The sequence below is a fragment of the Ornithorhynchus anatinus genome, chromosome 11 (genome assembly GCF_004115215.2).
Source record: "Ornithorhynchus anatinus isolate Pmale09 chromosome 11, mOrnAna1.pri.v4, whole genome shotgun sequence".
In the NCBI taxonomy this organism is placed as follows: Eukaryota; Metazoa; Chordata; class Mammalia; order Monotremata; family Ornithorhynchidae; genus Ornithorhynchus; species Ornithorhynchus anatinus.
In genome coordinates this window covers 3,197,480-3,211,849 of record NC_041738.1, presented here as the reverse complement: position 1 = coordinate 3,211,849, position 14,370 = coordinate 3,197,480, and the positions used below count along the sequence as shown (strand labels likewise).

General features: G+C 49.4%; 2 protein-coding genes across 2 annotated transcripts; one reads left to right on the top strand and one right to left on the bottom strand.

Moving 5' to 3' along the window:
* The first annotated feature begins 1,583 nt into the window (after window positions 1-1,583).
* On the top strand, window positions 1,584-2,537 carry LOC100682153 (olfactory receptor 151-like). The gene has a single exon (XM_007662703.2). It carries the CDS (start codon window positions 1,587-1,589, stop codon window positions 2,535-2,537), a length of 951 nt encoding a protein of 316 aa, XP_007660893.1. The 5' UTR covers window positions 1,584-1,586.
* Window positions 2,538-7,613: 5,076 nt separating this feature from the next.
* LOC100087381 (olfactory receptor 10A4-like) lies at window positions 7,614-8,576 on the bottom strand. Its single transcript, XM_001517288.3, has one exon. The coding sequence runs from the start codon at window positions 8,574-8,576 to the stop codon at window positions 7,614-7,616; it is 963 nt and encodes a 320-aa protein (XP_001517338.3).
* Between the last annotated feature and the right edge of the window lie 5,794 nt (window positions 8,577-14,370).

Genomic DNA, 14,370 nt, shown 5'->3' with positions numbered 1-14,370 from the left:
TAGAGTTGCCTTATCCCTCTAGACTGTAAGCTCAATGGGGGCAGGGAATGTGTCGTTTATTGTCCTACTGTACTCTCCCAAGTGCTTAATACAGTGCTCTGCACACAGTAAGTGCTCAATAAATATGATGGAATGAGTGAATGAACTTCAAGGCACTGACTGGACTCCAGGTCTTGTGGGATCCTGGACCAGCGTTGACAAGAGTCAACATCCTTATAGATCCTGGGAGTGGAGGGGGGCGGCGGAGAAATCTCTCTTCTTTTCTTCTCCTTTATGGTATTTGTTAAGTGCTAACTATGTGCCAGACACTATACTAAGCTCTGGGGTAAATATAAGCTATCAGGTTGGACACAATCCATATCCCGGATGGGGCTCACAGAATTAATTCTCATTTTCGTGGCTTAGTGGAAAGAGCCCGAGCTGGGGAGTCAGAGGACTTGGCTTCTAATCCCGCCTCCACCCCTTGTCTGCTGCGTGACCTCGGGCAAGTCACTTAACTTCTCTGTCCCTCAGTCACCTCATCTGCAAATTGGGGATTAAAAGTGTGAGCCCCAAGTGGGGCAACCTGATTATCTTGTATATAGCCCAGCATTTAGAACAGAGCTTGGCACATAGTAAGCACTTAAAATAACATAATTATTTTACAGATGGGATAACTGAGGCACAGAGCAGTGAAGTGGCTTGTCTTCACTGTGGGCTGTAGGGAGCTGTGGACTGCTAGAGGAGGATGGAGAAGGTGATTCAAACACTCAGGTATCTACACCTCAAATTTTCCTTTCTCATCTTCTGTCTGTAAATTATTTTGTACCTGTCTCCTCTGGTAGACTATAAGCTCTTCGAACACAGAGATAGTTTCTTCTTACTCTGTTGTATTCTCCAAAGTGCTTAGCCAATGCTCTTTACACAGTGGGTGCTCAATAATTACCACTGATCGTTTGAGTGAGAAGACAGACCTGGGTCTGTTCTCAACCAGTTTGGGTCTATCTTCCCCGAAGAGGGTAGGAGTCCCATTATTATCATGGAGCTGGTTAAGCGCTTACTACATGACAAGCTCTATTCAAAGCACTGGGGTAGTTTCCAGTTAATCAGGACGGACCCAATTCCTGTCCCACATGGGGCTCAAGTAGGAGGAAAAGCAGGCAGTGAATCCTCGTTTTACAGATGAGGAAACTGAGGCGGAGAAAAGTTTACTGACTTGCCCGGGGTCACACAGCCGGCAAGTGGTGGAGCAGGATTGGAACCCAGGTCCTCTGACTCTAAGGCCCGGGTTCTTTCCATTAGGCCACGCTGTCCCTCCGTCGCTGCTCCTGGATCTTCTGTCCCCTCCCACGGTGACCCTTCTAGAAAGGGACCTCTCCATCCTCTTTGGATGGATGTGAGCTGAGCTGAGCTCTCGGTTCCTGCTAATCAATCAATATTAGATTCGAGGCATCTTGGACTTCTCTGCGGAGGAAGGGACAGATCCACTTGGGCAAGGAGAATTTCTTAGACTGCGACTGCTTCCTCCAAGCAGGATGGAGGTCCCATCTAACTAGAGTCTTCTGTTCCACACCCCCCCCCCCCCCCCAGGGCAGCCTGAGGAGAGAATGGCTGCAGGGAACCACTCTCTGGTGACGGAGTTTATCCTGGTGGGGTTGGCAGAGCGTCCAGAGCTGCGGCTCCCCCTCTTCCTGCTGTTCCTGGGCGTCTTTGTGGCCACAGCAATGGGGAACCTGGGCCTGATCACCTTGATCGGGCTGAGCCCTCCGCTCCACACCCCCATGTACTTCTTCCTCACCAACCTGTCCTTCGTCGACCTCTGCTACTCCTCCGTCACCACCCCCAAGATGCTGGCGGGCTTCGTGGTGGGGACCAACTCCGTCTCCTACCCCGCCTGCATGGCCCAGCTCTACTTCTTCCTCGTCTTTGTCATCGCCGAGGGCTTCATGCTGACGGCCATGGCCTACGACCGCTACGTAGCCATCTGCCACCCTCTGCTCTACGGCACCGTCATGTCCCCGCGGGCCTGCTCCCTGCTAGTGGCCGGCGTCTACACCGCGGGCTCTCTTTGCGCAGCTGTTCACACCGCCTGTATGCTGAGGTTGTCCTTCTGCGGAGAGAATGTCATCAATCACTATTTCTGCGACATCCGCCCCCTCCTCGTCCTCTCCTGCTCCCGCACAGACATCAACGAGCTGGTGGTCTTCGCCAGCGGGGGTTTCAACATGGTGGCCACCAGCGTGGGCATCCTCGGCTCTTACGCCCGCATCCTCTCCTGCGTCCTGCGCGTCGGCTCCGGCCGGGGCAGGAAAAAGGCCCTGGGCACCTGCGGCTCCCACCTCATGGCCGTCGTCCTATTTTTTGGGTCCGGGGCATTCACCTATCTGAAGCCTTCCTCGGGAGAATCTCCGGGTGAGGGGAAAGTGTCCTCCTTGTTTTATACCGTTGTGGTCCCCATGCTCAACCCCCTGATCTACAGCCTAAGGAACAAAAATTTTCAGGATGCCCTCAGAAAAATCCTGAGGAGGAACATCTCTTCGGGGCTGGATCTCCACTAAGGGGACCATTAGACTGAAAGGGAGTTCTTCACAGTGGTTTGAGTCCTTGCCCGGACAATTACTTAGAGTGTGAGCGGGATGGAAGACAGGGACTATGTCCAACCTAATTAATTTCTATCTACCCCAGTGCTTAGAACAGTGTTTGGACATAGCACATGCTTAACGAATACCATAAAATAAAAACACCTTAAAATAAATGATTAATTACAAGCTTTCCCTTCCTCTTAAAAGGAATTTATAACAATTATGGCAATAATTACGATATTTGTTCAGCGCTTTCTATGTGTAAGTGTTCTAAGAGCTGGGGTAGATAAGGTCAATGAGTCCTGACACAGTCCCGTCCCACCTAGGACTCAGGCTAAGTAAAAAGGAGAACAGGTATTGAGTCTCTATTTTACAATGAAGAAACTGAGGCACAAAGAAGGTAAGTGACTTGCCCAAGGTGACACAACAGACAAGTGGCAGAGCTTGGATTAGAACCCAGGTCCTTCTGACCCCCAGGCCCAAGATCTTTCCACTAGGCTACGCTGCTCCTCAGCCCCACAACGTTTATTATACGTATCCATAATTTTTTCTGATGTCTGACTCCCCCTCTAGTCTACAAGGTCCAGCTTCCCCAGGGGTTGGTAGTTTCGAATCTTTCAGAGTTTAGAGAGGGCAGTTCTTCTCTGGTAAATGCAGGGTTGACTTCTAGTGGCAAGCAAGCAACGTTGGTCAAGGGGGCGGAGGCTGTTGAAAATGGGAAAAATTCATAACTATGGAGTCTGGCGCTTGGGAGCGGTAGCTGATTTCACAGCCACTTGGGAGAGGATGACTTTAGAGCGAGGGTTGGGGGCGTGGGGGTCCCGGGTCCCCCTGGAGAAACACCCCAGCTAATGGAAAGAGGTTGGGCCTGGGAGCCAGGGGGCCTGGGTTCTAGATCCGGCCCTAGCACTTGCCTGCTGTGAAACTTTGGGGAAGTCACTTATCTTCTCTGTTTATTTCCTCAACCGTAAAATGGAGATTCGTATACCTAATTTCCCTTCCTCCATGTGGGATAAGGACTGAGACTGACCTGATTACATCAGCTCTACCCCAGGGCTTAGTACAATGCTTGGCACATAGCAAATGCGTTATAATTAGAAACTTGGGAGAACCAGAATTGATTGAAGCCAATCGATCATTTAATCGCTGATATTTATTGAGTGCTTATTGTATACTGTGTACTGTATACGGTATGCTTACTGTATACAGAACATTGTACTGAGGTCATCATCTGCACACACTAAGCGCTCAATAAATATGATTGAATGAATGAATGAATCAAATGCAAGACTGTGGCTTAGTCTGGGGCTCCCTTCCCCTTCAAATTCTCCAGACCAAGAAATTGTCCCTCCTGAAATCTCCCCTCCTTCCATCCTCAACTAATTTCCAGCATCTTTGATTCTAGTAAGCGCTTAACAAATACCTTTTTTATTATTATTATTATAGATACGTTCACTTGTTTAGTTATTTATAAGTTTATTTATTCATTTTTTGGTCTGCACTTTTGCCATTACCCGGTTGTATCTTTGTTTTCTTTCCTGTTCCCACTGTATGTATAAAATTTGTGTCTGTCTGCTCCAGCTACCGGGCAGTAAACTCTTTAAGAGTAGGGACCATGTCAGTGAATCAATCAATCATATCTATTGAGCACTTTGTGCAGGGCACTGTACTAAGCGATTGGGAGTGTTCCATACAAGAGAGTTGGTAGACACGTACTCTGACCACAACAAGGCTCTTTTTCTTCTTCTGTCCACTCTTCCAAGAACGTAGTGCCAGGCTCTAATCAGTGTCGGAGCTCAGTAAAGATTAATGAATGAAAAAATATTAAATTTCCATAAACCTAGTAAGATTTACCCCACACAAAGATGGACACACGTAGAAAACTCTGCCACTATTTCAACCGATAAACTTCCCTTTTGATTACTGCCACACCAAGAGGAATTAGAGAAAGCCAAACCAGCAGCATGTGCAAAAAGAAGTCCTAATAGTAACGATGGTACTTAATTCAATACTATTTATTGAGCTCTTACTATGTGCAGAGCACTGTTTAATGAGCACTTACTATTTAATATGTACCAAGCACTGGATTAAATACAAAAGCGGACACAGTCCCTGTTCCACATGGGACTCGTCTCAGAGGGAAACAAAGCAGGGGTCTCATTGCCATTTTACAGATGGGGAAAGCAAAGCACAGAGAAGTTAAGTGATTTGCCCATCGTTACCCAGCAGGCAAGTGCAAGAGATTTTTCTTTTAATATGGTATTTATTAAGCGCTCTATTTGGTATTTGCTAAGTGCTTACTGTGTGTCAAGCTCTATTCTACGTGCTGGGGTGGATACAAGATAATCAGGTTCGACAGTCTCTGTCCCACGTAATCCCCATTTTACAGAAGAGGTAACTGAGCACAGAGACGTGAAGTGACTTTCCCAAGGTCACCCAGCAGACAAGTGTTGGAGATGGGATTAGAACCCAGATCCTTCTGGCTCCCTGGTCTGCACTCTATCCACTAGACCACCCATGCTTCTTCTCAGAACTGGGGCTAGAACCCTGTTCTCCCTCCTATTTAGACTCATCTGGGACATGGTCTGCATCCAACCTGATTAACTTGCATCTACCCTAGTGCTTAGAGCAATGCTTGACACATGGTAAGAACTTAATAAATGCCATTAAAAAAACCCAGGTCTCTCAACTCCCAGGCTTATGCTCTATCCCCTAAGTCATGCTGTCTCCTCAGGTCTTCTTTAATGTGGCCAATTAAATGATGATGAAAATGGTACTTATTTAGCACTTACTATATGCCAAGCACTGTACTAAACCCCGGGGTAGATTCAAAATAAGCGAGGTGTACACAGTCCCTGTCCCGCTTGCGGCTCATAGTCTAAAGAGGAGGGAGACTAGGTGTTGAATCCCCATTTTACGGATGAAGAAACTGAGATACAAAGCGTGTAATGATCTGCTCAAGGCCACCCGGCAGGCCACCTCAGGATTAGAACCCAGGTCCTCTGACTCCCAGGCCCATGCTCTTTCCACTCGACCGTGTCTGAAAGACAAACTGAAACTGCTGAAAGATCTCTGAAGTGAATGTTTAAGTACCAGGGGTGTTCAGGGGAAGAAGATGGGGTGCTACACTATAAGAGAATCGTTCTGGAAAACAGGAAGTAGCGTAACAGGGCCAAGCAGAGAGTGGTGGCCGACCATTTTTTAATGGAATCAGTCATTTGTTTAATAAAGCCTGCAGAGTTTGGAGTGCTTCTCTAGAAAAACACAAAGAGGAGTAGTAAAGGATGCTTAGTTAGCTTTTAGAACAGTGCTGTGCTTACAGTAAAAGCTCAATAAATATGATTGACTTACCATGTGTCAAGCACTGTGCTAAGCACTGGAAAGCATGGGAGAATTGCAATGGGATTCTCTCCTCTTGTCCGTCCTCCTGAGTAGGGACGGAACTTCTGATTACTAACTTAGAGAGGTCAAGACCTGCGGAAAACTATGCTTTATGTCGGTAGTAGAAATACTATGAAGCACTTACTGCGTACAGAGCACTGTGCTAAGCACTGGGAGAGAAAACTGGTGGGAATTAGGCTCTGTCCCTGGAGGGCTCACAATCTAATAACAAAAAAGGGGAGAAGGGATTGGTGACAGACACATTAGGAGAGATGAAACGAAACACTAAGGTGATACAGAGGCAAAAAACAAAGATTAGGAGGGAGCTGAGGATAGCGGAGCAGAATTTCAGTCACGGAGTTTTCTGAAAGGAGATTTTACTGCATGGTGAGGAAAAGGAAAATGTTTTAGTGCTGTTATCCAACTTCTGTGATCACTGTTATCAGCAGTATTATCGATGCCTCTACTCTGGACTACGCACTGATGGGGATTTGCAAAAGAAACTAGCTCTGTAAATTCTTGAGGGTAGGGACTGTCATTTACTTCTATTCCATGTTTTCAAGAGCCTAGTTCAGTGCTGCACACCCAGGAGGTGTCCAGGACTGTGTTCTGCACCCAGTAGGAGCTCAATTCAGTCCTCAGTTCACCATAAGTGACCAAGTCAGTACTCTATAATAGTCCTGAATAAATACTGTCGATGATGAGACGAAGACAAGGAGCCTGCACACGAGGAGTGTGCACTCTAACGAGACAAGTGAATGTTAGAACCCAGTTGCACCATTAGATTATAGTGACTGAACCTTACAGAAAAACACAAATATACGCTATGTGCACAAGTAATGAGGTAGATAAAGAGTTGGAGTGACGGAAGGGGTTCAGTCAGGGAAGACTTCCTGCAGAGGGTGGGCTGAGTAGGGTCTCAAATCCACTGACTCTTTTTCAAAGCCAATTCTGTCTCAGAACTCTGACACATAAAAATCCAAAAGAAGCATCAGATCCAAGCCCACCATTTCTGGTAAATTAGAAGCGGGGCCTGAATAATAATAATTACTGTGGTATTTATTAAGCATTTATTACGTGCCAAGCACTGGAGTAGATGCGAGATCAGACACAGTCCCTGTCCCACACAGGGCTCACAGTCTAAGGAAGAGGAAGGAACAGGTATTTTATACCCAGTCAGTCAGTGATGTTTATTGAGCACTTACTATTTGCAGAGCATGTAATGAGCGCTTGAGAGAGTACAATAGAGTTGGTAGACACATTCCTTGCCCACAAGGAGCTTACAGTCTAGAGTTGTTTGTGGGAGCTGCTCCTCGTGGCCAGCCTAAAGTCCCTCATGTTTCAGACGAAGAATCAGAGACACAGAGCGTTTGAGGGACTTGCCCAGCGTCACCCAGCAGGCAAGTGACAGAGCCAGGATTAGAACTCCGGTCTGCTCTCCGATTTGCTTGTATCCACCCCAGCGCTTAGTACAAGGCCGGGAACGTAGTAAGTACTTCACAAATACTATTTGGCTGGGCCGTGGCCACCGTCTTGCTGTCTCCATTCTCCACGACCGCGGGCACCACGGTTCCAGTCCCACCGCCCGTCTGTCTCGCCTCGCCCCCACAGCCCTGCTGGGATGGAGGCAGGGCTCAGGGAGGGGGCTCGCCCCTGGCAGGTCTCGGGGAGTCATACGCGCTCTGAGCTGGGCAGCCTCCCCAGGGCCCTCCGCAGGGCCCCCTTCACATCCCTGTTGCGCAGGCTGTAGATCAGAGGGTTGAGCAGGGGAGTGCCGAAGGTGTAGGGCAGTGCCAGGAGCCGGTCATTCCGCAGGGAGAACGTGGACTTGGGACGCAGGTACATGGCCCCACAAGAGGCGTAGAAAAGCGTGACCACCAGCAGGTGGGCGGAGCAGGTGGAGAAGGCCTTCTGCCTCCCCACGGCCGACGGCATCCGCAGGAGGGCACCCAGCACGCGCGCGTAGGACCCCAGGATCAGCAGGAAGGGCAGGGCCGAGAAGCAGGCTGCCATGACGGCCGTGCCCAGCTCGTGGCCGGCCGTATCCGTGCAGGCCAACTGCAGCAGGGGGGGCACGTCGCAGAAGGTCTGGCCGACCTCCCGCCGCCCGCAGAAGGGGAGGCCGAAGACCCACAGGGTCTGCCCCAGGAACACGGGGGCCCCGACGAACCAGGACCCGACCGTCAGCCCCACACACGTCCTCCGGCCCATCACGGCCGCGTAGCGCAGCGGGCTGCAGATGGCCACGAAGCGGTCGAAGGCCATGGCCACCAGGAGGTAGCACTCGGCCGAGCCGAAGGCCAGCAGGAAGTACACCTGGACGGCGCAGGCAGTGGCGGAGATGGCCCCGTTCCCGGTGAGGAGATTGGCTAGCGTGTTGGGCACCGTGACGGCCGTGAAGCAGAGGTCCAGGATCGATAGGTTCCCCAGGAAGAAGTACATGGGCGAGTGCAGGGCCCCGTCGGCCAGCAGGAGACTGAGCAGGAGGATGTTCCCCGCCAGGATGGCCAGGTACAGCAGGAGGAAGGTCAGGAAAAGGAAGAGCCACAGCTCGGGGAGGTCGCTGAACCCCAAGAGGAGGAACTCTGTCGCGACCGTGAGGTTCTCCTCCTCCGCACCCCCCAGGAAAAGCATCTGCAGAAGGAAACGCGGGCCGCGGTCAGACGGCAGGACTGACAACTGGCCCGCGGACCTGCTTCTGACTGTCGCCGCCAGACTTAAAAATAATGTCAGCTCCTTGTGGGTGGGGAATATGTGTGTTTAGTCTTATATTGTTCTCTCCCAAACGGTTAGTACAGTGCTCTGCACACAGTGAGCGCTCAATAAATAAAATTGTCTTGAATGAATAATAGAAGTGGTATTTGTTAATCGCTTATTACTTGTCTCTAAGTTCTCCTTTCCTCTTCTCCCACTCCCTTCTTCAATGCCCCAACTTTTTTAATCACCTCTCCCAGCCCCACAGCACTTATGTACCTATATGTAATTTATTTATTTATATTAATGTATCCTCCTCTAGGCTGGGAATGTGGCCGTTTATTGTTATATTGTACTGTCCAAAGCGCTTAGTACAGTGCTCTGCACACAGTAAATGCTCATCAGATACGACTGACTGTCTGTCAAACATTGTAGTAGGCACTGGGGCAGATAGAAGATAATCGTGTCCCACATGGGGCCTCACAGTTTAAGTAGGAGGGAGAACAGGTATTGAATCCACTTTGCAAATAAGGGAACTGAGGCAGAGAGAAGTTAAGTGACTTTCCCAGGGTCACCCAGCAGGTGTGTGGCAGAGGGGGATGAGAATCCAGGTCATCTGACTCCCAGGCCCACGAGACTACACTGTTTCTTCTTACCTTCCACTCAAAGGCCCGAAACTCGTCCTCAGCTTAAACCCCGGAGGCCCAAACTCCTTCCCCCAGTCCCCACCGTCTGCTAGACCACGGCTTACCCCATCTTCAAAGCTTTGCCCCACCTCCTCTAGGAAGCCTTCCCCGATGAATTCCCACCACCCTAAGATGTTAGGGCGACAAGCACCCTTAGCAGTTGACCAACTGGGGAAGCAGTGTGGCTCAGTGGAAAGATCCCAGGCTTGGGGGTCAGAGGACATGGGTTCTAATCCCAGCTCGGCCACCTGTCAGCTGGGTGACCTTGGGCAAGTTACTTCACTTCTCTGGGCCTCAGTTCCCTTATCTGTAAAATGGGGATAAAGCATGTGAGCCCTACGTGGGACAACCTGATTACCCTGTATCTACCCCAACACTTAGAACGGTGCTTGGCACGTAGTAAGCGCTTAACAAATACCAACATTATTATTATTATTACAAATCGGTACAAGTGCTTTCATTCACGCTTTTGCAAATATTTAATTGAACACCTACTGTGAGCAAAGCACTGGACTAAGTGCTGGGAAAGAGTGAAATAAAGAACAAATAGAACTTGGTCCCTAGCCCTCAGGGGGTTTATAGTCTGAACAGGGGCACTGGAAGGTTATGCATGTACTAATATTTAGGTGGATAGTATAATTTATTTCTACCAGTGGAATTTGTGTCTTCTAGAGAAGCAGCATAGTTTAGTAGATAACGCAAGGGCCCGGGAGTCAGAAGGACCTGGGTTCTAATCCCAGCTCCAACACATGTCTGCTGTGTGGCCTTGGACAAGTCACTTCACTTCTCTGTTCCTCAGGTACCTCTTGCACATAGTAAGCGCTTAACAAATACCAACATTATTATTATTATTATTATTAACGTGAGCCCTATGTGGGACAGGGACTGTGCTCATCCTGATGAACTTGTTTCTACCCCAGAGCTTAGAATAGTCCTCGCCATAAAGTAAGCACTTAACAAGTACCATAATTATTATTATTACTTTCCCCCAATAGAGTATATGCTCCCTGAAGGCAAGAACTTTGCTGTTTTACTTCTGTTATCTTCTCGCAAGCAGTTTTTTCAGAGCTCTACATAGTATTGGAGTGCAATCAATGCCACTGATCTAAGACAAAAACATAGATAAGCAGAGTTGACACTCCTAGCTCAGTTAATACCTGGACCTAATATCGAATGTTTAGAATACACCCTTCTCCCCAAGGCTCTGGAGGCCCTGACCCTGGGCTTAGTGCTCTGAGCACTGTGAGGGGTCAACCCACGCCCTGGACAGTATAACTAAAGTCAGTTCTTTAGATGAGGGGCAGAGGAGCAGAGATCCCAAGCAGGTTCTCCATCCCACCCGCGGGGGTTCTGGGGAGAAGGGTGATGATGAATCCACCATCATTTGGGGTAACTCAGTGCCCGGGTCCAGACAGAGCTAGACTCACAGGTCTGCGTTCGTTGAATATTAATGAATTTGATATATACATACAAGGTAATCAGATCAGGCTCGGTCCCTGTTCCCCTACGCCATCGTCATCAATGGTATTTATTGAACATTTATTTTGGGCAGAGAACTGTACTAAGCGCTTGAGAGAGTACAATGCAACAGAGTTGGCACACACTTTCCCTGCCCACACTGAAGTTACAGCCTAGAGGGCTCACAGTCTAAGAGTGGGGGAGAACGGGGATCTTATCCCCATTTCATCCCCAGATGAAAAAAATGAGGCCCGAAGAGGCTCCGTGACTTGTCCAAGGTCACCAAGCAGGTAGAGCTGGGACGAGAAGCCAGGTATCTTGACTCCCCGTACCATGCCCTTTCCATCAGGCCACACTGCCTGCCTAATGTCAAGGCTTGGAGGAGATCCTGAACCCCACTCCCAGGTTGGCGGTGGTGGTTGTGGGGAGTAGAGGGGCCTGGAGGCTGCCTACCTGAGAGAGGATGGGATTTCAGCGAGAGGCAGGAGAGCACGGGAAAGGCAGGTCACTGGCAGCTAAAACAGCATGGCCCAGGGTGGTTGGGCTTAGTGAGCCACTGGGAGACCGATCCCGAAGTCCGAGGCTGGAAGTGTCCTTCCTGAGGCTGGTGAAAGGCCAGAGACCGATAGCCGAGTGGCTTTCAGTGTCCCGTCCACTTCCGTCAGTTGAACGCTGACCGCTGGCAATGAAGCAGGGAGCCGGTGGGGCGGAGATCCAGATAAGCGAGAGAGACCAGAGACAAGAATGGACCCAGCAACCAGTCTTACTGATGAGCTTTTGAGCTGGTGGAGAGTATATGGCTTCTACTTTGGGGTCCCCGGGGACGGGACCCTTGAGACGCCCCGAGATGGCTCATTAGGCTAGGAAATCTGGGAAAGAGGCCGGAGCTTGATTCCACTCTCCTCCTCTTCAACCGGGATTTATCTAACGGCATTCCACCCCTCTCCAGACACCTGCCAGGTTTTCGGCTGCCACTCAAATCAGATGGGGATGAGTATCTCTCTCTCACCTATCTCCTACAGTTTAAGTAGGAGGGAGAACAGGTATTGAATCCCCACCGCCTTAGAGGCGGGGTCGGGGGCTGGTGGCAGGGGTGAATGAATGGAGCAAGTCAGGGTGACGCAGAAGGGAATGGGAGAAAAGGAAATGAGGACACAGTTAGGGAAAGCCTCTTGGAGGAGTTGGGTCTTCAATCAGGCTTTGAAGGCAGAGAGAGTAATTGTCGGATAGGAAGAGGGAGGGCCTTCCAGGCCTCTTTTCATCTGTGGAAGACAGGTCAGCGGCTAGATAGATGAGATCAAGGACAGTGCGTAGGTTGGCATTAGAGGAGAAAAGTGTGTGGCCTGGGTTATAGTTGGAGAGTAGTGAGATGAGGTAGAAGTGGGCAAGGTGATTGAGCGCTTTAAAGCCAATGGTGAGGAGTTTCTGCTTTCGCGGAGGTGGATGGGCAACCCCTAGGAGCTCTTGAGGATTGGGGAAACACGACCTGAACCTTTTTGTAGAAAAACGATCCGGGCAGCAGAGTGAAATATGGACTGGAGTAGGGAGAGACAGGAGGCGGGAAGGTCAGCAAGAAGACGGATACAATAATCAAGGCGGGATAGGATAAGTGATTGGATTAACACGATAGTTTGGATGGAGAGGAAAGGGTGAATTTTAGCAATGTTGAGAAGGTTGAACCAACAGGATTTAGTGATAGAGTTGAAATCTGTGGGTTTAATGAGAGAGAGGAGACAAGTATAACACCAAGGTTATGGGCTTGTGAGACAGGAAGGATGGTGGTGCTGCCTATAGGGATGGGAAAGTCAGGGGGAGGATAAAGTTTGGTTGCGAAGATGAGTTCCGTTTTGGACATTTTCCATACCCACCCTCCCTTCTCCATTGCCTATGAACTTGACTGTGCACCCACTAAGCAGTTTGATACCCGGCTCCACAGCACTTATGTACCTCTCCTTATATTCTTCTATTTCCCCTCTCTGCAATTTATTTCGATTTCTGACTTCCCCTGAAGACTGTAAGCTCCTTGTGGGAAGGGATTGTGTCTGCCAACTCTATTATACAGTACTTTTCCGAGAGCTAGTCCAGTGATCTTTCCACAGTAAGTACTCAATAAATATTATAGACTGATGGAGAAAAGACACGCACAGAGAAGTTAAATGATTTGCCCAAGATCACCTGCTTTATTAATTTATTCAATAGTATTTATTGGCGTTTACTATGTGCAGAGCACTGTACTAAGCGCTGGGAATATACAATTCGGCAACAGATAGAGATAATCCCTGCCCAATGACGGGCCTATAGTCTAATCGGGAGAGCCAGACGGAGAAAAATAAAATAAACACGATAAATAGAATCAAGGGGATGTACACCTCATTAACAAAATAAAATAGGGTAATGAACATCTATCCAACTGATCAGAGTGCTGAGGGAAGGGGAAGGGAGAGGGGGAGGAGCAGAGGGAAAGGGGGCTTAGCTGAGGGGAGGTGAAGGGGGGAAGGGCAGGGAGTTGGAGGAGAAGGATGTAAGGAGTGGGGAAAAGGGAATGATTCTGACCTGGGGAAGTATGAACCAGGTTCCAGCTCGACCTCTGGTTAATAATAATAATTAATAATGATTATGGTACCCGTTAAGCACTTATTATGTGCCAGGCACTGTGCTAAGCGATGGGGTGGCTACAGGCAAATCAGGTTGGACACAGTCCCTGTCCCAAATGGGATTCTCAGTCTCAAAGCCTGAGATTAGACTGTAAACCCGTCAAAGGGCAGGGACCGTCTCTATCTGTTGCCGATTTGTACATTCCAAGCGCTTAGTACAGTGCTCTGCACATAGTAAGCGCTCAATAAATACTACTGAATGCATGAAAGCCCATTTTCCAAACGAGGTAACTGAGGCCCAGAGAATTGAAATAATAATGTTGGGATTTGTTAAGTGCTTACTATGTGCAGAGCACTGTTCTAAGCGCTGGGATAGATACAGGGTGATCAGGTGGTCCCACGTGAGGCTCACAGTCTTCATCCCCATTTTCCAGATGAGGTAACTGAGGCACAGAGAAGTGAAGTGATTTGCCCACAGTCACACAGCTGCCAGGTGGCAGATCCGGGATTCGAACCCATGACCTCTGACTCCCAAGCCCGGGCTCTTTCCACTGAGCCACGCTGCTTCTCTAAGTGTCTTGCCTAAAGTCACACGGCAGACAAGCGGCGGAGCCTGGATTAGAACCCACGACCTTCTGCCTCCCAGGCCGGTGCTCTATCATGCATTGGTTCGTTCATTCAATAGGCACTGGTTGAGCGTTTACTGTGTGCAGGGCGCTGTACTAGACGCTCGGGAGAGAATCCGCTAGGGGTTATAGGTGGGAGGTGGGGAGTTGCCAGAGGAGGAGGATGGAGAGGGGCTGTCGTTGGGCAGGGATGGTCTCTATCTGTGGCCGAATTGGACTTTCCAAGCGCTCAGTACAGTGCTCTGCGCTCAATAAATACGATTGACTGAATGAAGGGAGAGCCGCAGGCAGGAGAGGACTTTGTGGACGGTCCCTGGCGCTGGTGGTTTCACTTTGCCCGGGGAAGGGCGGGGTTGTTTATAGGGAAGAC